This window comes from Gopherus flavomarginatus, chromosome 1 (genome assembly GCF_025201925.1).
Source record: "Gopherus flavomarginatus isolate rGopFla2 chromosome 1, rGopFla2.mat.asm, whole genome shotgun sequence".
Classification (NCBI taxonomy): domain Eukaryota; kingdom Metazoa; phylum Chordata; order Testudines; family Testudinidae; genus Gopherus; species Gopherus flavomarginatus.
In genome coordinates, this window is record NC_066617.1 from 311,338,324 (window position 1) to 311,364,047 (window position 25,724).

The 25,724-nt window shown below is 43.8% G+C and overlaps 1 protein-coding gene across 2 annotated transcripts in view; it reads left to right on the forward strand.

Moving 5' to 3' along the window:
• The window catches only part of GTF2F2 (general transcription factor IIF subunit 2), a 166,842-nt gene that overhangs the window by 109,931 nt on the left and 31,187 nt on the right, over positions 1 to 25,724 (forward strand). For both annotated transcript variants that reach the window (XM_050951319.1, XM_050951329.1), the window contains one exon: positions 20,305 to 20,404. In XM_050951319.1, coding sequence (XP_050807276.1) covers positions 20,305 to 20,404 — 100 coding nt within the window. The remainder of the gene's footprint in view (positions 1 to 20,304; positions 20,405 to 25,724) is intronic.

Sequence of the window (25,724 nt, forward strand, 5' to 3'; positions counted from 1 at the left end):
CCGCTAGCACAATGGGGTTTTAATCCACGACTGAGGCTCCTAGGCACTACAATAATACAAATAATAATAATTAATGAGTAACGTTTAGGATTTGATGACTTTCCATTGTGGTGACTTCTCAACTGTAACATTACATGAAAGATAGTTTATGAAGTAAAATTTAAAGTCGGAGAGTCCCAAGTCCTGATTCAATCTGGTACATCACAATGCCAATTAATATACTTGGATCTGATGGGCTCACTCTCTTGTCTATCACCTGTATGTTTCTAGCCAAGACATACAAAAAATAAAATAACCAGAGAGAAAGAGAGAGAGAGAGAGACTAACTGGAGAGAGAAATGAACACCAAAGAGAAAACCATGGCATCAGTATTGTGTTTCTTTAAGACCACCAGTTAAAGAAAGTATAGGACCAATGAGGAGAGTAGAAGGCAGAAGAGAAAAGATGAGTGAATGACAAGGCAGAGAAACAGTTCTAGGCTAAGGCCCTGACTTCAGAAAACCACCTTCTTCGGGACCACATACAACTCTGAGCACAGACTTAAATGCTTTTCTGAAGTGGAACCTAAACCAGCACACTTGCAATCACTCACTTCTGGGGCCTGGTAATGCTTGTTAAGAAAGCCATACTAAAGCAGTAAGAGTCGTTTAAGTTTGGAAAAGATTGAGAAAATTGAAACTATTTTGGTCAAGCAATTCTGTATCTGAGACGCAGTGAGGTGATGTTAAGAAACTAAAGTAATGGTGCTCATGTGCTGGTAACAAAGGGAAAGAAACACTTCAGACAGTACTGGTCAGTGAAAAAGCAGTTAACAGCAAAGAGGAGTCACAGTGGGAATCAGAATTGAAGGTGATTTAAATTGCTCAGTACAAAATAAGTAAAACCCTGGTTTGATGAAGTAGTGGAGTGTATAGAAGGGAAAAAGAGAGAATCATTAACTTTGTTATTACATGGTATATCCTAATTATTGCAGTTGCTGTGAAATTGTACAGAGGCATATGTATCTTAGAGATAATTTATTTGTGAATTATTTAGTATTTGATGAGAACCATGTTGAGTTATTTTAAATTATGAAAGGTTTATATAAGAGATGTCCAAGATTTTATTCTTTGGAAGCATTTCAGCCCTTCTTCCATACTTTGTTAGGCTTTCAAATGTTGGGTCTCCAGGTCAGCTGTCACAAAGGATCAAAGTTTGACCTTAAAGTAACTTAATGGAGAAAGTTTCAGAGTGGTAGCCATGTTAGTTTGTATCATCAAAAAGAATGAGGAGTATTTGTGGCACCTTAGAGATTAACACATTTATTTGAGCATAAGCTTTCATGAGATCAGATTTGCCGGAGCACACAGCCCCGCCCCCCCAGAGCACTCCTTTACCGCATTGACTTCGTGTTACATAGTGTAGCGTTATATCGGGGTAGAAGTGTAGTTTTTAGTTTGCGTAATGACTCAGCCACTCCCAGTCTTTATTAAAGCATAATTTAATGGTGTCCATTTTGCAAATTAATTCCAGTTCTGCAGTTTCTCGTTGGAGTCTATTTTTGAAGTTTTTTCGTTGAATAATTGAGACTTTCAGTTCTGTAATTGAGTGACCAGGGAGTTGAAGTGTGCTCCTACTGGTTTTTGAGTGTTATCTGATATGGCCCCACAGTATGCCAACATTTTTATGGCTGATTTAGAACAACGCTTCCTTAGCTCTTGTCCCCTAACACCCGTACTCTACTTGTACTACATTGATGACATCATCATCTGGACCCATGGAAAAGAAGCCCTTGAGGAATTCCACCATGATTTCAACAATTTCCATCCCACCATCAACCTCAGCCTGCACCAGTCCACACAAGAGATCCACTTCCTGGACACTACAGTGCTAATAAGCTATGGTCACATAAACACCACCCGATACCGGAAATCTGTTGACTGCTATACTTACCTACATGCCTCCAGCTTTCATCCAGACCATGCCACATGATCCATTGTCTACAGCAGAGCTCTAAGATACAACCGCATTTTCTCTAACCCCTCAGAGACAAACACCTACTAGATCTCTTACAACCTACAAGCGTTCCTACAACTACAATACCCACCTGCTGTAGTGAAGAAACAGAGTGACAGAGCCAGAAGGGTACCCAGAAATCTCCTACTGTAGGACAGGCCCAACAAAGAAAGTAACAGAATGCCACTAGCTGTCACCTTCAGCCCCCAACTAAAAGCTCTCCAGCACATCATCAAGGATCTACAACCTATCCTGAAGGATGATCCCTCACTCTCACAGATCTTGGGACACAGGTCAGTCCTCACTTACAGACAGCCCCCCAACCTGAAGCCAATATTCACTAGCAACCACACAACAAAAACACTAACTCAGGAACCTATCTTTGCAACAAAGCCCATTGCCAGCTCTGTCCACATGTCTATTCAGGGAACACCATCATAGGACCTAATCACATCAGCCACACTATCAGAGGCTCATTCACCTGCGCATCTACCAATGTGATATATGCCATCATGTGCCAGCAGTACCCCTCTGTCATGTACATTGGTCATACCAGACAGTCTCTACGCAAAAGAATCAGACGTCAAGAATGATAACATTCAAAAACCAATCGGAGAGTACTTCAACCTCCCAGGTCACTCAATTACAGATCTAAAAGTCACAATTATTCAACAAAAAAAAACTTATAAACTCCAACGAGAAACTACAGAACTGGAATTAATTTGCAAAATGGACACCATTAAATTAGACTTGAATAAAGACTGGGAGTGGCTGAGTCACTACACAAACTAAAAACTATTTCCCCATGCTAATTTTACCCCTACCATTACTCACACTTTCTTGTCAACTGTTTGAAATGAGCCATCCTAATTATCACTACAAAAGTTTTTTTTTCTCCTGCTGATGATAGCCCACGTTAATCAATTAGTCTCATTAGAGTTGGTATGGCAACCCCCATTTTGTGTGTGTGTGTGTGTGTGTCCCCCTACTGTATTTTCCACTGCATGCATCTGATGAAGTGGGCTTTAGCCCATGAAAGCTTATGCTCAAATAAATGTGTTAGTCTCTAAGGTGCCACAGGTACTCCTTGTTCTTTTTAATTGAGAAAGTGGATATTAAACAGGTTAGGGTTCTGTATCACGTTGCCTGTAAAAAAAAAACAACAAAAACAAAAAAAATGTGATTTATATGTTTTGACTGTACATTTAAAATATATATTTAATTTGCATGTTGATACTTTTAATGTCTTTTAATTTAGAGTAGTCATAGTGATAAACCTACAACAGGGACAGTCTGACAGTATTATTATTATTGGTAATAAGCATTGCTTACATTGTGTACCCATTATGGTAATTTATCATACAATTTGTAATTGGAGATTTTTCTCTAATACAGTTATTTTATTAAGGTCTGTCCTGCAAGTTGCTGAGCTCTCTCTGTTCCCATTGAATTATGGGAGTTGAGTGTTCAGCTTCTGTCAGAAGGTGTTCATCCCCTTATATCATCAAGCCCTTGGTGTACTGTCAAACTAATAGGCTTGTTTCAAAAATTAGTTAGAAAGGAGTACGTTAAAGAAAACACGGTACATGAACCTTCATAAGGTATCTGTAGTCCACAATAAACTCAAAAGGAAAAGAAGATGAAGTTATACTTTACGTGCATTTAGATAATTTACTGTATTGCTTCAGAAGTGATTATCCAACCAGAGAACAGAATCAAAAGGAAGACCTGCCACTAGTATAATTGGAGTGCAAAGCAAATTGTCATTCTGTTACTTTTGGCGGGGGTCATTTAAACATTGTATAAGACAGCTGTGTGTGTTAGTGCCCTGCATAAGTAAAACTAAATATAAAGTCGGATGTATATTAAAGCTTTTCAATCCCATCTTTGCAATATTATTCTCAGAAATCTTATTAATTCCAGGCTGTAGCCTCAGCTATAACTCTGATTAATAACTTACTTCGGAACTTGGAAATTCTTTTGCGATCAAAAATTAATCAGGGCAAATCATCTGTCTAGAACCATTAGTTTATTTTTCCAACAGTGGAAAATACTATTAATCCATAAAGTGATGAACAGTTATTTCTTTTGGTGTGAATACTGCCCTCAATTATTTGCTACTTTTTTATGATATTGAGAAGTAACATGCTACAATTCTAACCTTACTGAAACTTTTTCTTTTTCAATCATAGTCATGACGACAAATCAGTTGACATATGCAGCACATTGACTTGGTAATGATGGTGGAGAATTTGATGTCACACTGGCATGTTGCGGAGGGGATACATTTGATCTTGGAGGGTGGGGCAGAAAACCACAGTACACATTCTGGTGAATGCTTTACATAATTAATTCAGTGGTGACTTTGGAAAAAGTCTGCATTTTGTTTTCTTGGCCAGGCACTAAAATGTGCTACGGTGCAGTTATTTTAACTAGAAGGAATATGGAAATGCTAAATCAAAAAACATCATCTTTGTGTAGCTCCTAGAACAAGGGGGTACATGTCCATACCATAGCGCCTTGGAGCCCTAGTTAATCCTTCTGCTAAAAAGAGTGTTATGGTGAAAAGTCACCTTTACTTTACTTCATTGTCACCAGTGATTCTGACTGTTTGTTGAGTTTTTATTCCTACCATCAGTATTTCAGTTATTTTTCAAAATAGCTTCTCTGAGAAAAATATCTATAAAACCTGTACTTTTGTGTGTCGTTGTTCATAGTCTTTTTCAGGCTGGTATTAGTTTCTTAGTTTATTTTCACAAAGATGTATTTTAAAATAATTATCCCTCTAGCATGTTGAAACTGAAATCTAAAAGATTAATATAGTTCCACATGCAAGACTTCTGTTACCTCATTTAAAAGACTAATCACTTGAATGTGTAAATGTTTTTATTAATTTTTTCAAAATGAGCAAAAGTAATGAAATATAGAAATGCTAGCTTCAAGAATGGTTAAGCCCTCCAACTGTATTTCATAAATATAGGAAGATTGTATTTTACTTCTGACAAAATCTGCCTTATTTTGTGGTTGAAAGCATGGTATGCACTGTTGCCCCTGGGGCAATTCTTCATCACTGTTCATGCACAGAATTCATGACTCCCACAGATTTTTTTACTTCCCCGCAGAAAAATGATTTCTGATGGGGAAGCAAAGGGAAGCCACAAGAGCGGGCACTTTCCCCTCCCCAGCAGTGCAGGCAGGTCAGTTCAGGCGCCTGAAGCAGCTGGTAGAAACGTAAATTGCTGTTGGGGAAGATGGGGCTGGGCAGTCGTGCCTGTAAGAGCTAGAGACACCCTCTCCCTCTCGCTCACTACTGCAGCATTCTTAGCAGGGACGGACAGGGTCTTGGGGTGTTTCTGAGGAAGTAGGCATGGGGCAGGCTCTGTCCCTTCAGGCAGAGCAAAATAGAGCAGTCTGCCTGCTTAGTGAATTGTTCCCATTCTCTTTGTGAATTCCTCCAGGAGTGTAAAAGTTTTAAGGCTCCTTTACATGGTCAGAGTGGTGTAATGGACAGTATGGCCTTGTAAATGCTTATAGTGATTAGAACTGGTATAAATTTTTGGATTGAAAAATTTCTTATCAAAATCTATTTCATGAACTGTTTGCTAGTGACCTTTCTGGAGATGATCAATAGTCAATACAAATTGTGAGTTTGATTCCCCAGCCCTCACTTGCTCTTCAGTTGCCTGTGATGAAACACTGAGCCTATGGATGCATATATTTGTTGACTAGTAACTAGAAATAAAGGGTCAAATCTAGCTACATTAGTATTAGGGAAGGGGATTTGAGGATTTTCTTTAATGCTTCCCACTCCCATTCTCCATCCATTGTATTATAGTTTAAATAAATTACCAAAATAATTAAATCCAGTGTGATTTATATTTGCGTTATTTGGACAAATAAAATGTGCAGCATTTTAAAAGATTGTGTGCAGAATTTTTTAATTTGGTGCACAATTTTTAATTTTTTGGTGCAGAAGTCTCCCAGGAGTAGTGCACTGGAGTTTATAAATATGACGGGTAAAATTATTACTTAGAACTGTTATTACACTATTATGGGACAAACCTGGCTTTAGTTCATCCACACTGCAAAACTCTGTCAACTACTGGAACAACATTAATGTGTTTGTATCTGTCATGCTTCTCAGCTGTTTGTAATTGCACATTCTGGGGCTTCTGAGCAAAGTGACTGAGTGGCTGGCATCAGAGTACCAGAGAAAAATATTGCGAATATTGCCCAACATAGACACCTGGTGGTTCAAAACATCTGGAGAGGTGTTTGGATGCCATAATTCTTCAGGAGAGTGTGAAAACATAAGAAAACAAAAAATGGGAAATATGGCCCAGTGGGGCAAGAGGTGGAAGGAGCAGGTTGTCCATCATTTTCATAGTGTGGACACATAGTAAAAAGATTCTCTCATGGCTCACCACTGTTCCCACTTACAGTTGCAGAACATGTTTGTGGCAAGTGCAGAAATTGCTTACATTAAAGAGTGATTTTCAGAAATTGATATATTTTTAGCTTTCTGTACTGCAGTTGAGCAGCCGGAAACAGGAAGAAAAATTAGCCCCTTTGTTATCAGGTAGCTTTCTGTGTACCACCAGTGATTCATTGGTCACACTTAGGGAATCTTTAGTGTGGAGAGCGGAAGAAACATTGAACTACCATATTGATATTTCTTAGATCTTAGTGGGTGCCAGATACAGTGATTTCAACTGGAGAATTGCTGCCAATTAAAGCTGGTACATCTTGGAAGTGAAGCTTGCCGACATCTGCTCAAACAGGTTGACTTGACTTGCAAGTTCTCTCTCATTCTCCATAAAGGCAAGAATTTTCTCAAACGCTCCTTACAAATACTCTATGTTGGGGGCGGGGGCTTCACATTACATTCATGACTACTTTTCTTTTGCTTAGTATTGAAATGTGGCACTCAAAATGTAACAAGTACAGACATATATTTAGTCAAAACAAAGATCCCACAAGGCTTGTCACTCTTTGAAGACAGCAAATGTAGGTATTCTGGAAAATACCACTGCTCTAGTGTTAACATAAAAATACTAGACTGCATAGCAACTCTTTTTAAGAAATGTAAACGTAAGAAATTACTGTCTTGCTTGTATGCAAAATAGGTTAATTTTTAGAATCTGCACTGAAATGGATAGTGTTTGTGCATTTGAATGTAATTTTAAATAAAATGCTGAAACATGGAAATGTTCTTCTTTGGCCTTAAATGGTTTCCAATCCGTATCAGGTACTGTGCTTGGGGAATCTCTTGATTGCATTCACTATGGTCAAAATTTCTGACTTATTAAGCAGCAACATTTTTGGCATAACAACTATAAGGCTGTTTCCAGTGTATTATGAGGTGTTCAAACCCATACTTTCAGTTTTATTTTGAAAGTAGTCTTCTTTTATGAAGGTTATATTCAATCTGTGCAGAAGATTTAATATTCCATGGCTGTTTTCTCCTCAGTGCAGGAGCTGGAGGTGTTGAGAATCCATAGTGAGTATTTCAGTATTGAAATCACATATCAGCATGCAGGGCTTGATCCTCTAAATGTGAAGTGCCTTTAGTTCCCGGTAACCCTAGAAGAAGGTGGAGGTATTCAGATTGATTTTAATATAGCTATGGACAAATATATTTACCTGATAAATGTATTGTAGTGGAGAATTGTTGGTAGGAAGGAATGTGCAGCATGGAAAGGCATTGATTTACTTTTGGCCTGTTACCACAATAGCAGTGTCATCTAGTGGACTTGAACACAGGGTTAGAAGCAAGGAACCCATGAGTTCTAGTCCTGACTTTGCCACAGGCTCAGTATCCAGTCTTGGGCAAGTTTATTTAACTACTTCTTCAAGTGCTTGCTCATGTCCATTCCAGTTAGATGTGTGCGCGCCGCGTGCACGTTCGTCGGAAGATTTTTACCCTAGCAACACTCGCTGAATCGGCTGGGTCGCCCCCTGGAGTGGCGCCATTATAGCGCTGGATATATACCCCTGCCGATCCAATGGCCCTTCAGTTCCTTCTTACCGCTTATGACGGTCGTTGGAACAGTGGAGCTTGGCTTTGCTGATCTCTACATCCCTAGCTACTCGTAGTTCTTTGCTGTTTACTGTGTGTATAGTTCGAGTTCTTGTAGTTATAGTTAGTATTAGTTGTCGTCTTTAGTGTATATAGTTTAAGGGGGGATCGGGGATTAGCCCCTTTCCTCCACCCCGGTGCGGGCCCATGCCCAAGGCACCGGGATTCAAACCGTGCTCGGCGTGCCAAAAGCTGATGCCAATAGGAGATCCCCACGATTCCTGCCTCAAGTGCCTAGGGGAATCCCACCTTGCTGATAAGTGCCTCATCTGCAAGTTGTTTAAACCAAGGACGAAGAAGGAGCGGGACTTTCGATTGAAACAGCTCCTCATGGAGTCAGCACTTAGTCCTGCAGCGTCGGTACCGAGTGCCCAACAGACTGCTTCTATAAAGAGCGCCTCTCCGGCCCCAGACTGCTCCGGTACTGAGAAGGAGTCCCAGCACTGTCCCCTACTGGCACCGACATCTGCTCGGCACCGCTCCATGTCCCCGAGACCCGGGAAACAACATAATGCTCCAACTTCAGCTCCACGGAAGACGCGCTCTTCCATGACGGTTCGTCCGGCACCGTCGACTATGGCACTGCAGATTGCGGCTCCGCCAAGCGCAGCACCATCGATTCCAGTCCCACAAGGGCCGTTGAGTCCGGTGCCTGACAGCTCCCCGGCTCATGCTGTGGTTGAGCTTGCCCTCCCTTCTATGCCGGAGACCTTCTCCACGGCAAGGGAGCTCATCGCAATGACGGAGTCAACACAGCCTCAACCCCTGGCACCACCGGTGCAGGTCGTACAATCCATTGGCAAGCTGGCCCTAGTAAGGCCACCTTCCATTGGTCCACCAGAGAGACGTCGTTCAAGATCATGGTCTCGCAGACACTCCTGATCGCACCGTTTCTGCTCCCGGTGCCGCTCGCAGTCCCGGCACTGCTCTCCATCGCGGTACCGGTTGCACTCGTGGCACCGTTCGACATCTCGTTCGCCGGACAAATACTCCTGGTACTGATCCGATTCTCGGCACCGTGTATCCCGCAGTCGCTCCAGATGAAGGGACTTGAGATCTCGGTTGACCTCCCGGCACCGGTACGATAGAAGGTCCCGGTCTCGCAGTACCGTTATAGCTCGCGGTACCGCTCCCTGGTACTGCCCCAGGCTTGAGTGTCAAGAACAGTGGTGCCCTCCCAGGGTCTATCGGCACCGCCGTGGCCTTCAAGACACACATCGGTCTCATCGCAGGCTGGTAGCGCATCCTACCATCAGGAGCGTGACTCTGACGTCCCCAGCCACATATTCCCAGAGAGACAGAGCCACAAACAAGGGCCTCATCACTGGTCCTTCTGGACACCGTGGGCATACCACCAAGCCCAGGGTGCACCATCAGTGGCTCAACGGTCGGCCCCGTCAGTACATCGGGTACCAGAGGCGACAATAAGCCCCTCCCCGCCCCGCCCACGGGCACGGATGAGGCTCCAATACCATCTGCAGTCACAAAAGTTCCACCTGATGCAGATGACACCCCTCAAATACAGGAGCCACCACAGGACTCTTTGGTCCCGAGCCTCTCCTCCCGCCTAATGAGGCAGTGGCCGGGATATCCTCCTCAGGCCCTCCACAAATTGATCTCTGGGCCCATCAAGAACTTTTGAGGCGAGTGGCTCAGAATATGAACTTGCAGGTGGAGGAGGTCCCTGAAATAGAGGACCCAGTCGTGGACATCCTATTGGTTGGTGCACCTACTAGAGTCGCTCTTGTGTTCATCCGCACCAGACAGGCTAATGCGGATACCATTTGGCAATCCCCAGCTTCAATTCCACCTACAGCAAGGGGAGTAGAGAGGAAATATGATCCCCTCAAAGGGGTATGAATATCTCTACATTCACCCACCTCCTTCCTCCCTAGTTGTCCAGTCGGTGAACGAAAGGGAGCGTCACGGCCAGCAAGCCCCGGCTCCTAAGTCAAAGGAGGCTAGGTGTATGGACCTACTAGGCCGCAAAATATACTCGGCCGGGGGCCTTCAACTTAGGGTGGTGAACCAACAAGCCCTCCTAAGTAGGTATAACTTTAACACTTGGGTGTCCTTGGGGAAGTTTATGGAGCTTCTTCCCCAGGAGTCCCGTCAAGAATTCATGGCCCTGCTTGAGGAGGGTAAAAAGGTAGCAAGAACCTCCCTCCAAGCCTCTCTGGATGCAGCAGACTCTGCAGCCAGAACTCTGGCATCAGGAGTGATGATGAGGCGTATCTTCTGGCTCCAGGTATCAGGCCTTTCCCCTGAATTGCAACAAACCATTCAGGATTTACCCTTCGAAGGCCAGGGCCTTTTCTCAGACAAAACTAACCCCAGGTTGCAAAGTCTGAAGGACAGTTGCGTTATAATGCGCTTGCTGGGTATGCACACGCCAGTGACCCAACGCAGGACCTTCCGGCCCCAGCCTAGGCCGCGTCAGGACGTTACCAGAAGGCGTGGCAGGGGGAATCGCCAGAGACAATCTGGCCTTCAAGGAGCTCAAAATCAGGCACCCCCTAAACCACCAGCAGGGCCCAAGCAGAACTTTTGATGGGACGCCCAAGGGCTGCCCACCAGTTACCCTACCGGATCCTTCTCCTCCCTTTTTCAACCGCCTCTCCCAATTCCTCCCTGCCTAGTCCTAGCTAACTTCAGATCATTGGGTCCTGTGCACGATGGAAGGGGGATACCACCTCCAGTTTGCTTCAACCTCGCCTTCCCACCCTCTCTACCCATCCCTCTTCAGGGACCTCTCTCACAAGCAATTCCTCTTACAAGAGGTCCAATCGCTTCTAGCCATGAGCTATAGAGGAGGTGCCAGAGGACATGAGAGGCAAGGGGTTCTATTCCCGTTACTTCTTAATCCCCAAGGCAAAGGGAGGTCTGCGACCGATCCTAGACCTGCGAGAACTCAACAAATTCATGATAAAACTGAAGTTCCGCATGGTATCCCTGGGGACAATTATCCCATCCCTGGATCCGGGAGGCTGGTATGCCGCCCTCGATATGAAGGACACGTATTTCCACATCGCAATTTATCCACCACACAGACGGTACCTCCATTTTGTGGTCAACCATCAACACTTTCAGTTCACTGTACTTCCGTTTGGCCTTTCTACAACTCCGCGTGTCTTCACAAAATGCATGGCTGTGGTCGCCGCCTCCCTCCGGCGTCGTCGGGTACACGTCTACCCGTATCTCGACAATTGGCTCATTCAAGGGACTTCCCAGTTGCAAGTATCACAGCACCTGTGCATCGTCACAGACCTCTTCGGGAGCCTAGGCCTCATGATCAACACAGAAAAGTCTACTCTGACACCCACGCAGAGAATAGACTTCATCGGAGCAGTTCTGGACTCCAGTCTGGCCAGAGCCTGCCTCCTGCAGTCGCGTTTTCAAGCAATGGCTTCAATAATCCAAAGTCTTCAAACCTTCCCGACAATGTCGTTGCACACCTGCCTCAGCCTAGTAGGTCACATGGCCTCCTGCACCTTCGTGACCAAGTACACCAGGCTACGCCTCCGTCCCTTCCAAACCTGGCTTGCTTCAATGTACCAACCACGCAGACACAGCCTGAACTCGGTGCTAACTATCCCCAGGAAGGTTCTGGGCTCCCTAACCTGATGGCTAGACCCCACTCTAGTCTGTGCAGAGATGCCATTCCACCCACCACAACCCTCGATGGCCCTGACCACGGACGAGTCATCTCTGAGTTGGGGTATCTACCTCGGGGGCCTTCGCACTCAAGGCCTCTGGTCGCCCCAAGAACTGGCCTTACACATCAATGTGCGGGAGCTGAGAGCAGTCCGTCTAGCATGCGAGATGTTTCGAGACCATCTCCAGGGCCATTGTATGTCAGTATTCATGGATGACACAACGGCCATGTTTTACATAAACAAACAGAGCAGAGCACGCTCCTCCCTCCTTTGTCAAGAAGCCGTCCACCTCTGGAACTTTTGCATAGCCCACTCGATTGAATTGGTAGTGTCTTTTCTCCCAGGAGTCCAGAACATTCTGGTGGATCACCTCAGCAGATCCTTCCTGTTGCACGAGTGGTCAATTTTTCCGGACATCATCCATTCTGTTTTCCGGAAGTGGGGGTTTCCCCACATAGACTTAGTTGCCTCCCGAGAGAACAGGAAATGCCAGGTGTTCTGCTCCTTCCAGGGACGCTCCCCGGGCTCCCTCTCAGACGCATTCCTGATCCCATGGAAGAGGCACCTACTTTATGCCTTCCCACCGTTTCCGCTTATCCACAGAGTCCTACTCAAGCTCTGCAGGGACAGCGCCCATCTGATCCTGGTTGCTCCAGCATGGCTGAGGCAGCACTGGTACACCATATTGTTCGACCTCTCAGTGGCAGACCCGATCCTCCTGTCACTCTGGCCGGACCTCATAACACAGGACTTCGGCAGGCTTCACCATCCGGACCTGCAGTCCCTTCATCGCACAGCATGGTGGTGCGTGGTTGAGCCAGTCTGAGTTGCGTTGCTCTGCCTCGGTCCAACAGGTGCTCTTGGGCAGTAGGAAGCCTTCCACTAGGATGACATATCTCGCCAAGTGGAAGCGTTTCTCCTGCTGATGTGCTCAGCGTAACTTAGTCCCCAGACAGGTGGCCGTCCCTAAAAGAGCAGGGCCTAGCGGTCTCTTCCGTAAAGGTGCATCTGGCAGCCATTTCCACCTTCCACCCAGGGGAAAATGACCGATCAATCTTCTCTCACCCTATAGTGTCAAGGTTCCTCAAGGGATTGGAGCGTTTGTACCCGCAAGTCAGACGCCCGACCCCTACCTGGGATCTAAACCTGGTGCTAGCCAAGCTTATGGGTGCTCCTTTTGAGCCACTGGCCACCTGCTCGCTGCTGTACCTTTCCTGGAAGACAGCCTTCCTCGTCGCTATTACTTCGGCGAGACGGGTATCTAAGCTGCGGGCTTTGACAGCGGACCCCCCGTATACGGTATTCCATAAGGACAAGGTACAGCTGCGACCACACCCCTCTTTCCTCCGTAAGGTGGTGTCCATCTTTCATGTCAATCAAGACATCTTCCTCCCAGTCTTCTTCCCGAAGCCACACCCATCGCGTCGGGAACAACAGCTACACACGCTGGATGTCTGCAGGGCTCTCGCCTTTTATATCGAGAGAACCAAACGCTTCCAAAGGTCACCTCAGCTCTTTGTAGCTGTCACAGACCGGATGAAAGGCCTACCGGTCTCTTCCCAACCAATTTCATCTTGAGTGACATCCTGCATCCGCACATGCTATGAATTGGCTCACGTTCCAGCTAGCCACCTCACCGCCCATTCTACTCGGGTGCAAGCTTCATCTGCTGCCTTCCTGGCCCATGTCCCCATCCAGGAAATATGTCGGGCAGCTTCCTGGTCATCAATTCACACCTTGCCTCACGTTAACATTGGTTCAACAGTCCAGAGATGATGCAGCATTTGGCTCAGCAGTTTTGCATTCTGCAACATCTCACTCCGACCCCACCGCCTAGGTAAGGCTTGGGAATCACCTAATTGGAATCGATATGAGCAAGCACTCAAAGAAGAAAAGATAGTTACTCACCTTTGTAACTGTTGTTCTTCGAGATGTGTTGCTCATATCCATTCCAAACCCGCCCTCCTTGCTCTCTGTTGGAGTAGCCAGCAAGAAGGAACTGAAGGGCCGTTGAGTCGGCAGGAGTATATATCCAGCGCCATAACGGCTCCACTCCAGGGGGGCGACCCAGCAGACCAACCGAGTGTTGCTAGGGTAAAAATCTTCCGACGAACATGCACGCGGCGCGCGCACACCTAATTGGAATGGATATGAACAACATATCTCGAAGAACAACAGTTACAAAGGTGAGTAACTGTCTTTTCTTTGCCTCTGTTTCCATATCTCTAATATGGGGAAACTTCTCTGCATTGTTGTTAGGCATGCACAAGCTGCACATGTGCAAGTCCATGGGTCTGGATCTAATGCATCTGAGGGTGCTTAGGTAGTTTGCTGATGTGAAGAGCCGTTAGCCATTATCTCTGAAAACTTGGACAATTGGAAAAAGGCAAATATAGTGCCCATCTTTAAAAAAGGGGAGAAGGAGAATCCGGGGAACTACAGCCTCTCCTCAATCCCTGGAAAAATCATGGAGCAGGTCCTCAAGGAATCCATTTCAAAGAACTTGAAGGAGAGAAAGGTGATCAGGAACAGTCAGCATAAATTCACCAAGGGCAAGTCATGCCTGACCAACCTGATTGCCTTCTATACTGAGATAACTGGATCTGTGGATATGGGGAAAGCAGTGGACCTGATATATCTTAACTTTAGCAAAGCTTTTGATACGGTCTCCCACAGTATTCTTGCCAGCAAGAATTGAATGAATGGACCATAAGGTGGATAGAAAGCTGGCTAGATCATCTGGTAGTGATCAACAGCTCAATGTCTAATTGGCAGCCGTTATCAAGTGGAGTGTCCCAGGGGTCTGTCCTGGGGCTGGTTTTGTTTAACATCTTCATTAATGATCTGGATAATGGGATTAATTCCACTCTCGGCAAATTCACAGATGACACTAAGCTAGGGGAAGAGATAGGGTCCAGAGTGACCTAGACAAATTAGAAGATTGGGCCAAAAGAAATCTGATGAGGTTCAACAAGGACAAGTGCAGAGTCATGCACTTAGGACGGAAGAGTCCCATGCACTGCTACAGGCTGGGGACTGACTGGCTAAGTGGCAGTTCTGAAGAAAAGAACCTGGGATTACAGTGGACAAGAAGCTGGATATGAGTCAATGGTGTGCCCTAGTTGCCAAGAAGGTTAATGGCATATTGGGCTGCATTAGTAGGAGCATTGCCAGCAGATCAAGGAAAGTGATTATTCCCTTCTATTTGGCACTGATGAGGCCATATCTGGAGTATTGTCCAGTTTTGGACCCTCAACTACATAAAGGATGTGGACAAATTGGAGAGTGTCCAATGGAAGGCAACAAAAATGATTAGGAGGCTGGGGCACATGACTTATGAGGCGAGGCTGAGGGAACTGGTCTTATTTAGTCTGCAGAAGAGAAGAGTGGGGGGGGATTTCATAGCCTTCAACTACTTGAAGTGGGGTTCCAAAGAGAATGGAGCTAGGCTGTTCTCAGTCATGGCAGATGACAGAACAAGTAGCAATGGTCTCAAGTTGCAGTGGGGGAGCTTTAGGTTGGATATTAAGAAAACTATTTCACTAGGAGGGTGGTGAAGCACTGGACTAGGTTACCTAGGGAGGCGGTGGAATCTCCATCCTTAGAGGTTTTTAAGGCCCGGATTGACACAGCCCTGGCTGGGATGATGTAATTGGGTTTGGTCCTGCTTTGAGCAGGGGGTTGGACTAGATGACCTTCTAAAATCTCTTCCAACCCCAATCTTCTGTGATTCTATGATCATTATTTAACATCCGTACAGTGCTTTAGAAACTTAAAGAATTAGATGAATATTTACTAAGTGTTATTAAATTGCTCATGTGGGCAATCCTAAAGAGGAGACCGTATCTCAGCATTTGCACATAGTACACATTGTATCTTGGCAGTGCTACTGGGGATGTGTTATGATCAGCAGCACAGGCACGGTGCCCTGCTATTGCAAGGGTGCTGTGTGGTGGTGTGAAAGGATGATGGGAACAAGAGGGAATTTTAAAATAATGAGAGAGAAAAGTAGAGACACTGAAATGGCCTTGAGGAGGTTGTTCTAGTGGCCTAATGGCAGAGCATCTGAATTCAAGCCTAAGCTATGGTCACATAGGACAGAGTAGGCCCGTTACTCAATGAGGGGGGGAAGACAATAACAGAAAATGTGGAAATGGCAGAGGTGTTTAATGACTTCTTTGTTTCGGTTTTCACCAAGAAGATTGGTGGCGATTGGACGTCTAACATAGTCAATGAGGTTTGATCACAGTGAACGTGAGATATGATCACAGTCTTAAATAAGGAAAGAACAAGTCAAAAATTACTTAGACAAGTTAGATGTCTTCAAATCACCAGGGCCTGATGAAATGCATCCTAGAATACTCAAGTTGCCGACTGAGGAGATATCTGAGCCATTAGCAAATATCTTTGAAAAGTCGTGAAAGACGGGAGACATTCCAGAAGACTGGAAAAGGGCAAATATAGTGCCCATTTATAAAAAGGGAAATAAGGACAACCTGGGGAATTACAGACCAGTCACCTTAACTTCTGTACCCGGAAAGATAATGGAGCGAATAATTAAGCAATCAATTTGTAAATACCTAGAAGATATTAAAGTGATAAATAACAGTCAGCAAGGATTTGTCAAGAACAAAACGTGTCAAACCAATCTGAGACTTTTCATTGACAGAGTAACAAGCCTTGTGGATAGGGGGAAGTGATAGATGTGATATATCTTGACTTTACTAAGGCTTTTGACCTTCTCATAAACAAACTAGGGAAATACAACCTAGATGGAGCTACTATAAGTTGAGTGCATAACTGGTTGGAAAATCATTCCCAGAGAATAGTTATCAGCGGTTCAGTCATGCTGGAAGGGCATAACGAGTGGGATCCTGCAGGGATTGGTTCTGGATCCGGTTCTGTTCAATATCTTCATCAAGTATTTAGATAATGGCATAGAGATTACACTTATAAAGTTTGTGGATAATACCAAGGTAGGGGGGTATTGAAAATGCTTTGGAGGATAGGATTAAAATTCAGAATGATCTGGACAAACTGGAGAAATGGTCTGATGTAAATAGGATGAAATTCAATAAGGACAAATGCAAAGTACTCCACTTAGGAAGGAACAGTCAGTTGCACACATACAAAATGGAAAATGACTGCCTAGGAAGGAGTACTGTGGAAAAGGATCTGTGGGTCATAGTGGATCACAAGCTAAATATGAGTCAACAATGTAACACTGTTGCAAAAAAAGCAAACATAATTCTGGGATGGATTAGCAGGAGTATTGTAAGCAAAACACGAGAAGTAATTCTTCCGCTCTACTCCACGCTGGTTAGGCCTCAACTGGAGTATTGTGTCTGATTCTGGGCACCATATTTCAGGAAAGATGTGGACAAACTGGAGAAAGTCCAGAGAAGAGCAACAAAAATAATTAAAGGTCTAGAAAGCATGACTTACAAGGTAAGAATGAAAAAATTGGGTTTGTTTAGTCTGAAGAACAGAAGACTGAGAGGGGACATGATAACAGTTTTCAAGTACATAAAAGCTTTTTACAAGGAGGGAGAAAAATTGTTCTGCTTAACCTCTGAGGATAGGACAAGAAGCAATGGGCTTAAATTGCATCAAGGCAGGCTTAGGTTGGACGTTAGGAAAAGCTTCCTAACTGTCAGAGTGGTTAAGCACTGGAATAAATTGCCTAGGGAGGTTGTGGAATCTCCATCATTGGGGATTTTTAAGAGCAAGTTGGACCAACACCTGTCAGGGATGGTCTAAATAATACTTAGTCCTGCCATGAGTGCAGGGGACTGGACTTGATGACCTCTCGAGGTCCCTTCCGGTTCTATGATTCTGTGATTTCCTGAGAAATGCAAATCTAGCGCACACTACCTACTTTATCTCTAGAAACCACTTTTGACAAAGACAAGGAACAGCACTGAGAGGTTTTGTCAGGAACTGTTTCTTGTCCTCCTTTTCTAGGAGCATTGCCTAAAAGAGGGGCCTTGGAGGAGACAAGTGAAATAAGGGAAAAAATCAGGGAGGGGGAAGACTCAAAGACCTAAATAGCCAATTGAGAAGAAAAGACTGAGGTGTAAAGAAAAGAGGGGAACACAATGGGCCAAATTCTTCCCTGAATTACACCCTGTTTAACCTCACTCACATAAGGGTTACATGAAACTGGGAACAGGGCAGAATTTGGTTCATGATGTCCATTGGGGTTGGGGAGAAGACACACAAGTTTACTTTCACTGTTTTACCCAGGACTGGCTCCAGGCCCCGGCGCACCAAGCGCGTGCTTGAGGCGGCATGCCGAGGGGGCGCTCTGCCAGTTGCCCGGAGGGCGGCAGGCGGCTCCAGTGGACCTCTCGCAGGTGTGCCTGCAGAGGGTCCGCTGGTCCCGCGGCCCCGGTGGACCTCCCGCAGGCGTCCCTGCGGAGGGTCTGCTGGTCCCACGGCTCCGGTGGAGCATCTGCAGGCGTCCCTGCGGAGGGTCTGCTGGTCCCACGGCTCCGGTGGAGCATCCGCAGGCGTCCCTGCGGAGAGTCTGCTGGTCCCACGGCTCCAGTGGAGCATCCGCAGGCATGCCTGTAGGAGGTCCACCGGAGCCGTGAGACTGGCGAGCGGCAGAGCGCCCCCCACGGCGTGCCGCTGTGCTTGGGGCAGCAAAATGGCTAGAGCTGGCCCTGGTTTTACCCTCCTCGTCCCTTCTCCAGAAATCAGTCTCTTCACTTGAGAGTGCTTTGGTAACCAAATCAATAACGTATAACAGTAACTGATTAGACCGGAAAACAAAAGAAACTTTTAAAATAGAAAAATGCTGCTTTCATTTGAAAGAACTGGAGCTGAGGACAATGGGCAAGAATTAAATTAAACCCTGGGGAAAACTGCTCCCAGACAGAAGAAAAATTGGCTAACGCTTATGTAGTGAAGATATTTAAACTATATTTTGTTCAGGGTTGGCTTTAATTAGGAATGTTGGCATACTTTACTTGGGTTTAGAGTACAAGGCAGATGTATTTTTAAGACACCCTGAAACTAATAAACAAATAACATCTTTACAAAAATCCCAAAGGAAGTTGAATATATATCTCTGTAGAAGAAAATATAACTGCGACCCAGTGCTCAGAGATGCGAAATTTGAAGGATGATCATTTATACCTCCAGCTGCTGTATATAGTAGATTCTTAACTTATTTTCCTTCTGAAATTCTCTAAAATAAACACATTGTTCCTGTCAATATAATTTATTTTTCTAGTAGAGACAAAAAGAGGAGATTCTCCCATTGTCAATGTAAACTGGAAAAGTCTATGTTGGATTTAATCTTGTATATCTGACACATTGGTCTTCAAATGTAAAATATAGTTTGAAAAGATACAGGTGCATGGATAGGAACAAGAACTAAAGAGATCAGAGAACTCTGATGTTTTTAATCACATTTTTTTTAATATTATCTGGTGGTTTATCAGGTGTTGTATTTTGTGTTGCCTTAGTGTCAATGTTTTTTTCTTCAGTCCCAGACTGACTTCATTGTTCGCTTACTATTATACAATACTTGGATCATGTATGATTAAAAATTGATATTTGTATCTGTAAAGTGTGCCTTTAGGGGAAAAATACTTCACTGGTTGGAAGTTTTCATTTTATTTAAGTGGTGACATCAACAGAAATTAATTTAAATTTTCTCTTGGGGCAAGTTATCCTATAACTTTCTACTGCAGAGTTTCTTGCACCTTCCTTTGAAGCAATTGTTTATGCCAGTAATACTGAACGAGATTGAGGGCTGGGTCTGGCCCAGCACAACAATTCCTTTGTCCTTTTAGTGTGATGGAATTAGCAAAAATTGTGTAAATCTGAACCTTAGACTAGATATTCAAAAATTGATGTACAGTGACTTTGGACTAAGAGATAGCTTTGTGGTCACTTTTGTTATATATCTTAGCATGCTGACTAATCATACATTGTTCCAAACTTGGATAACTTTATCCCTGCATTCATGCTTTTATAAGTGACGTGCAAAAAAAAATTGTGCTCTTCATTGCTTCTTTATCATGCAAGATGGAGGTCTGAAAAGTCTCTTCTGCATGTTTTTATATTTATCTTTAAAATACTAGGGACATTTGGAGGACTGCATAGCTGAGGTGAATGTTTTCCACAGCCTTCCATTGAATGAACTATAGGTGTGGATTTGAATCTTTAACAAAACTTTTTCTGTCAAGAGTTTATCATGCTTTTGAGTTAAATTATGGTTAATAAATCTGACCATCCCCACTCAATTGCTTTCATTATCTCCTGATGGCTTACTTCCAAGATTTCCTAATAGTCCATAGAGTTCTTGAGCAAAAATAGGATAGACAAGACCTGATTTAAAAAAGAAAAAGATTTATGATTAATCTGGTGTTATAGTATATTTGCTGTATTAAAAAAAACCCCAATTATAAATATGAAACGGGGAAGAGTGTACAAATACTACTTTTCTTTGCAATTCACTTTTGATTAGAGTTGGTCCATACTTGTTGATTCTTAGAATAAATTCAGTAGTGGTGTGTGTATTGTGAAGTTCTTAATAGTTATACTCTTTCTTTATTGAAGGCTACAGATAGAAGAATCTTCTAAACCTGTAAGACTATCACAGCAATTGGACAAAGCTGTGACAACCAATTATAAACCTGTGGCTAATCATCAGTATAATGTAAGTTACTTTAATCTTTTTCCCTGCTAATCTTAATCACTGCAAGTCTCTAAGGAATATAGTTGTTCTATGTAATGACTCCCCTGTGGGTCCAGGCTTTCTGTGGCCTTTTTTCGTATCAAAAATCTTCGCCTTTGAAAATCCCTTATTTCTATGGTATAAAGATTCTGCCTATGTTTTGTTTCCTGGATAACTTCCTTCTCTCTGGAGTCCAGCGCCAATCCAGTGGCTAAGAACTGCTGATTCTAATTCCTCTTTGTTGCATGGCAGAGGCATAGCGGAACTGTCCTTCCTGTTTTTCCTTTCACAACCTCTTTCTGCTGTTTTTATTACCTCTCATCTTTAGTCATGTCTGAAATTCAATTTCGTGGCCTTAAGGGCAGAGACACTGTACCATGAGATGGTACATTCCACTTTTGGGTCATGAATAATGTATTCTGCAGATGTGAAAGGCTAAGGAAGTATCTTTAACTTCCAAGCCTTTGCAGCGAGTTTCCTGAATGACGGGAAACAACTGGTAAAGCTTTGCATCATTATTCCTTGATAGTACATATTTTCTGTGTCAATTACTCTAAAAATATTACATCCACATTGCAGGTCAGTGTCATCTGGTATGAATACAAGCTATAATGCCCTCCGTCTTAAAAGATCCTTTTTGTGCAATGTGTATGTGTGCATGTATAATAAGCAACTTAGATGTTGAATGCAAGGAACATTGTTAAAATTAAATCACACTAAGAATTAGTCACTGTATGAGTCATTTGCTCTTTTGTACTTCTGGTTAAAATTGTATTTACATAAAACAAATGATAACACGTATGGTACACAGCCATTATTTTAGACTACAATCCAATTTAAGACCTGGTCTACACTTAAAATTTAGATTGATGTAGCTGCATTTCTCTGAGTAAGAAAAACTCACTTCCCTTTGTGGCATAGCTATGCCAACGTAACCCATGAAATAGATGCAGCTAGGTCAATGGAAGAATACTTCAATCGACCTATCTACTGCCACTCAGGGAGGTGAACTACCTACGGTGATAGAAAACCCCCTTCTGTCACTATAGGCTGCGTCTACACTATGGGATTAGTGCAGCATAGCTATGGTGCTGTAGCTATGCCACTGTAGTCCCCATAGTGTAGACAGCTTATTCTAACAGGTCACAAAATAATCATTCCTTTCTCAGAGCACACTGCTTTTATAGTAGCTATAGTCTAAGGACTGATGTACACACAGATTTCGTACCAATATTCCAGTTAGGAATGTGACCTTTTTACCAAAGTAGTTATACTGGTAAACTCTTTAGTGTAGATGCAGTTATATCAGCATGCATGTGCCTTATCCTGGTATAATTTATTCCTCTTCCAATACTGAAATAAGCAACAACAGTAAACTTCTGTCTCACCACACTGGCTAACAAGAAATCAGGTAAACGGTTTCCTTAAATATTTCAGTCCTTGTATGACCCCCCAAAACCCTGGATTAAAAGATTAGTGGTTCTTTACAACCAGTCTCATCAAATAAAAGGTTCTTCTGATCCCAAAGGACCAGCCACACACCCAGGTCAATAAACAACTCAGATCTTACCCAAAAATCACACTGATGCCAATCCTTTAGTATCTAAAATCTAAAGGTTTATTTATAAGAAGAAAGAAAGGTGAAAGTTAAAATTGGTTAAAGGAATCAAATACATACAATAATTGCGAAGTTCTTGGTTCAGGCTTGTATCAGTGATGGAATAAACTGCTGGCTTGTTAAGTCTCTGGCTGCTTCTAAATCATTGGAAGAACCTCAGTCCTTTGGTTAGAATGCTCCCAATAATATAAGTCCATAGTCCAGAGGTTTGAGCATGAAAGAGGCTGGACCAGGAAAGAGGCAAAATGGAGGGATTTCCAGGGCCTTTTATAGCTTCTGCCATGTGGAAGGAAACCAGTTGTTTCAAACAAAGCCCTCAACACAGCTAATGGAAAATTACAGGTAAAAGATGGGAGTTTGGAGTCACATGGGCAAGTCACATGTCCATGCCCAATTTCACTTAGTCATAGCAGGAAGCCATTACCTATACTTCAGATGGAATGTTCACAGGAAAGTCTGTTCAGTTTAGATGGTCGTCTCCCATGGTCCATTGTGAGCTAAGTGTCCTTTTGATGGGCCACTCAGTTTGAATAGTTCCTCCAAGATGTGCTAGCTAACTACCTTGTGGGCATTACCCCAGAAGCAAACATTTGAAATACAGGTATAGAGCCAGCACTCATAACTTCAAATACAAAAATGATACGTGCATACAAATAACATAATTATATTCAGCAAATCATAACCTTTCCATAGACATCTTACATGCTACATTTTGTACAAGATTTGTTGCAAATATATAACAGTGGTTGCAGCAATGATCTATATGGTCCTATTTTAATCAGAGAACAAAACACCATATTAGGAGGTTATACTACTTTGACTGTACCACTGTAGTTAAAGCAGTATAACTTTTGTGTGTAGACAAGCCCTAAAGTTTTAGTCTAGTTATAGACTACAGTCATGATGCTATTGATGCAACAACTTTGAACAGTCTTGTAACACAGTTGTCCCCCCAGCCTGTTACTAGATCTCCTAGGATATGTCTACACAGCAAAGAAAATCTCATGGCTGACCCATGCCAGCTGACTTGGGCTCCTGGGGCTTGGGCTCAGGTACTGTTTCATTGCTATGTAGACTTCTGGGCCCGGGCTGGAGCGTGGGCTCCGTGTGAGCCACTGGCTGGGGGCGGCTAGCCCTCAGACTCCCGCCCCTTCCACCCAAGGTCCTGCCCCTTCCGTGCTCCTGGAACCCAGATCCTTCCCACCGTGGCTGCCGGTCCCCGCACCAGGTTGTCTAGTGCCCGCAGCCTCCCCCAGCCTCGGAGCGCCAGGAGGGATAGCGCACAGCAGCACCGCTGCAGCCTCCCCAGCGTGCCAGGAGGGAGAGCACGTGGCACTGCAGCAACCCTGGGAAGCAGGGCCCTGGTGTTGCAGTGTGGGCGTGGCCTCGCCTGGCTGTTTGGGGGGGCAGAGCCTCCCCAGCCTCCCCTACCCACCGCCCATAGGCTGGAGCCTGAGCTCTGGAACCCTCCCACCTCACAGGGTCCTAGAGCCCAGGCTCCAGCCCAAGCCCAGACCTCTGCCCAGCAATGAAACAGCACCATAGTCCAAGCCCCATGAGCCCGAGTTGGCTTGCCCATGTCTAGTTGCTTTGTAGATGTACCCCTAATGAGAACGTGGTTGTAATATGGGAGTACCCAAATTGTAACATGGTTAGCAGTTTGCAGCTGGTCATGTTGATATAAACATCCAGAAGACATACAGTAGGTATCCAGTATGGCTAGTTGTAGAACTTCTGATGGAAAAAGCCTATTAAAATAGATCACTTGCATCATATCATCCCTCCTTCATTCCCCACCAAATGCCAGTGGAGGACTGTTTTCTACAGTGACTTCTCCAGTCCGTGGAATCTAGGTTTAGATGTCCCAAATGGTGAGTCTTCTCCCATTTCTCTTAAAAGAGCGTTCCACAATCTTTTAAGATCTCACAATTAAATTTTTCCTGACTTTTTCAGGATGAAATTATTTTCTTAAGCTCATCCCAATATTCTCAGTTATACCACACTGCTCTAATAAGGGCAGCAGTTACCAAGGGACAGGAAAAATATGAAGTAATCTGGGAAGGGGGAAGAAGGGAAAACCTCTACCACAGAAGAGGGAGACTCCCAGGAAGGGCAAAAATGAAAGGAATGGGACAAATGAAAGAGGTGGAGCTACTGACGGGAAGGTGCATAGTAAGTGGGATGTGAGTATGACTCCACCTCTTCGCCTTCCCCTGCCCCATGATGGGAGGTACAGAAGGAAAGGGTAGGAAGAAGAACTGGAGGTGGGCAGGGGGAGTGATATCTGCAATCTCTTTTCTTCGTTTTTTTTAATGACATTCCTCATCCATCAGTATGAGAATGGAGGGGAAGAGATTCTTTCTCTCCCAAAATGAAATTAAACCCAGCCTTCTCACTAGAATATTGTAATTGTAATGTTATTGTAGCTGGTAATTGTAACTTAGAGTTTTAGTTCTTTGGGGAAGGGAATTTCTCCTTATATATTTGTAAATGCATGCCTGTAGTATTATAACAGTGTTTTCACGGCTATGAAACTTCTGTTGCTTTACTGTCTTTTATCATATGCTAACAAAGCTCTCTAGGCTCCACTAAGTGTGTCTACATCATTTTCAGTTTGTTTGTTTTAACAATGCAAATAAACAGAATAATATCTGTTGGATGATAATGCAGTCAATAAATAAGACTTCACCTCTGAGTTAATTTTTTTAAAAGTTATTACTTTACTGAGCAGTGCAAAATCATTAACTTTACCTAATAATCTTCAACCATTTGTACCACAACAAAAGTGATAAACTCCTAATATATGGAAGAATGTATTATATAGTATTTATTTTCAATTTCCCACGTCTCTTGAAGTCTTAACTTGAATGCTGCAGATATTGCTGTTGTCATAAACAGATAAGTAAGAGTTAATAGAACAAAAGTGCTTCATATCTCTTTGCCTGGAAAGGGTTAACAAGAACAGTGAGCCTGGCTGTCACCTGACCAGAGGACCAATCAGAGGACAGGATACTTTCAAATCTTGAGGGAGGGAAGTTTTTGTGCTGTGCTGTTAGTTTTGGTTGGTGTTCAGTCTGGAGGCTCAGAGGGATCAGATGTGCAACCAGGTTTCTCTCCAATCTCTCCAATACAGGCTCTTATAAGTTCAGACTAGTGAGTACTAGGTAGATAAAGCGAGTTAGGCTTATGGTTGTTTTCTTTATTTGCAAATGTGTATTTGGTTGGAAGGAGTTCAAATGTGTATTTGGCTGAAAGGAGTTCAAATTGGTGTTTTGCTGAAAAGATCTTAATTTGTACTTGTGTACTTAGGCTGGGAGGGTGTTCCCAGTGTCTGTAGCTGAAAGACCCTGTACCTATTCCATTTTTTTAAAATTTACAAAGATAATTTTTACTGTTTTTTTTCTTTCTTTAATTAAAAGCTTTTCTTGTTTAAGAACCTGATTGTTTTTTTTATTCTGGTGAGACCCCAGGGGACTGGGTCTGGATTCACCAGGGTATTGGTGGGGAGAAAGGAGGGAAGAGGGAGAGAGAGGCTGATTTCTCTCTGTGCCAGGATTACTTTCTCTCAGGAAGAGTCTGGGAGGGGGAAAGAGAAGGAGGGAGGAAGGTGAATTGTCCTCTCTGTTTTGTGATTCAAGGAGTTTGAATCACAGTGATCTTCCAGGGTAACCCAGGGAGGGGAAG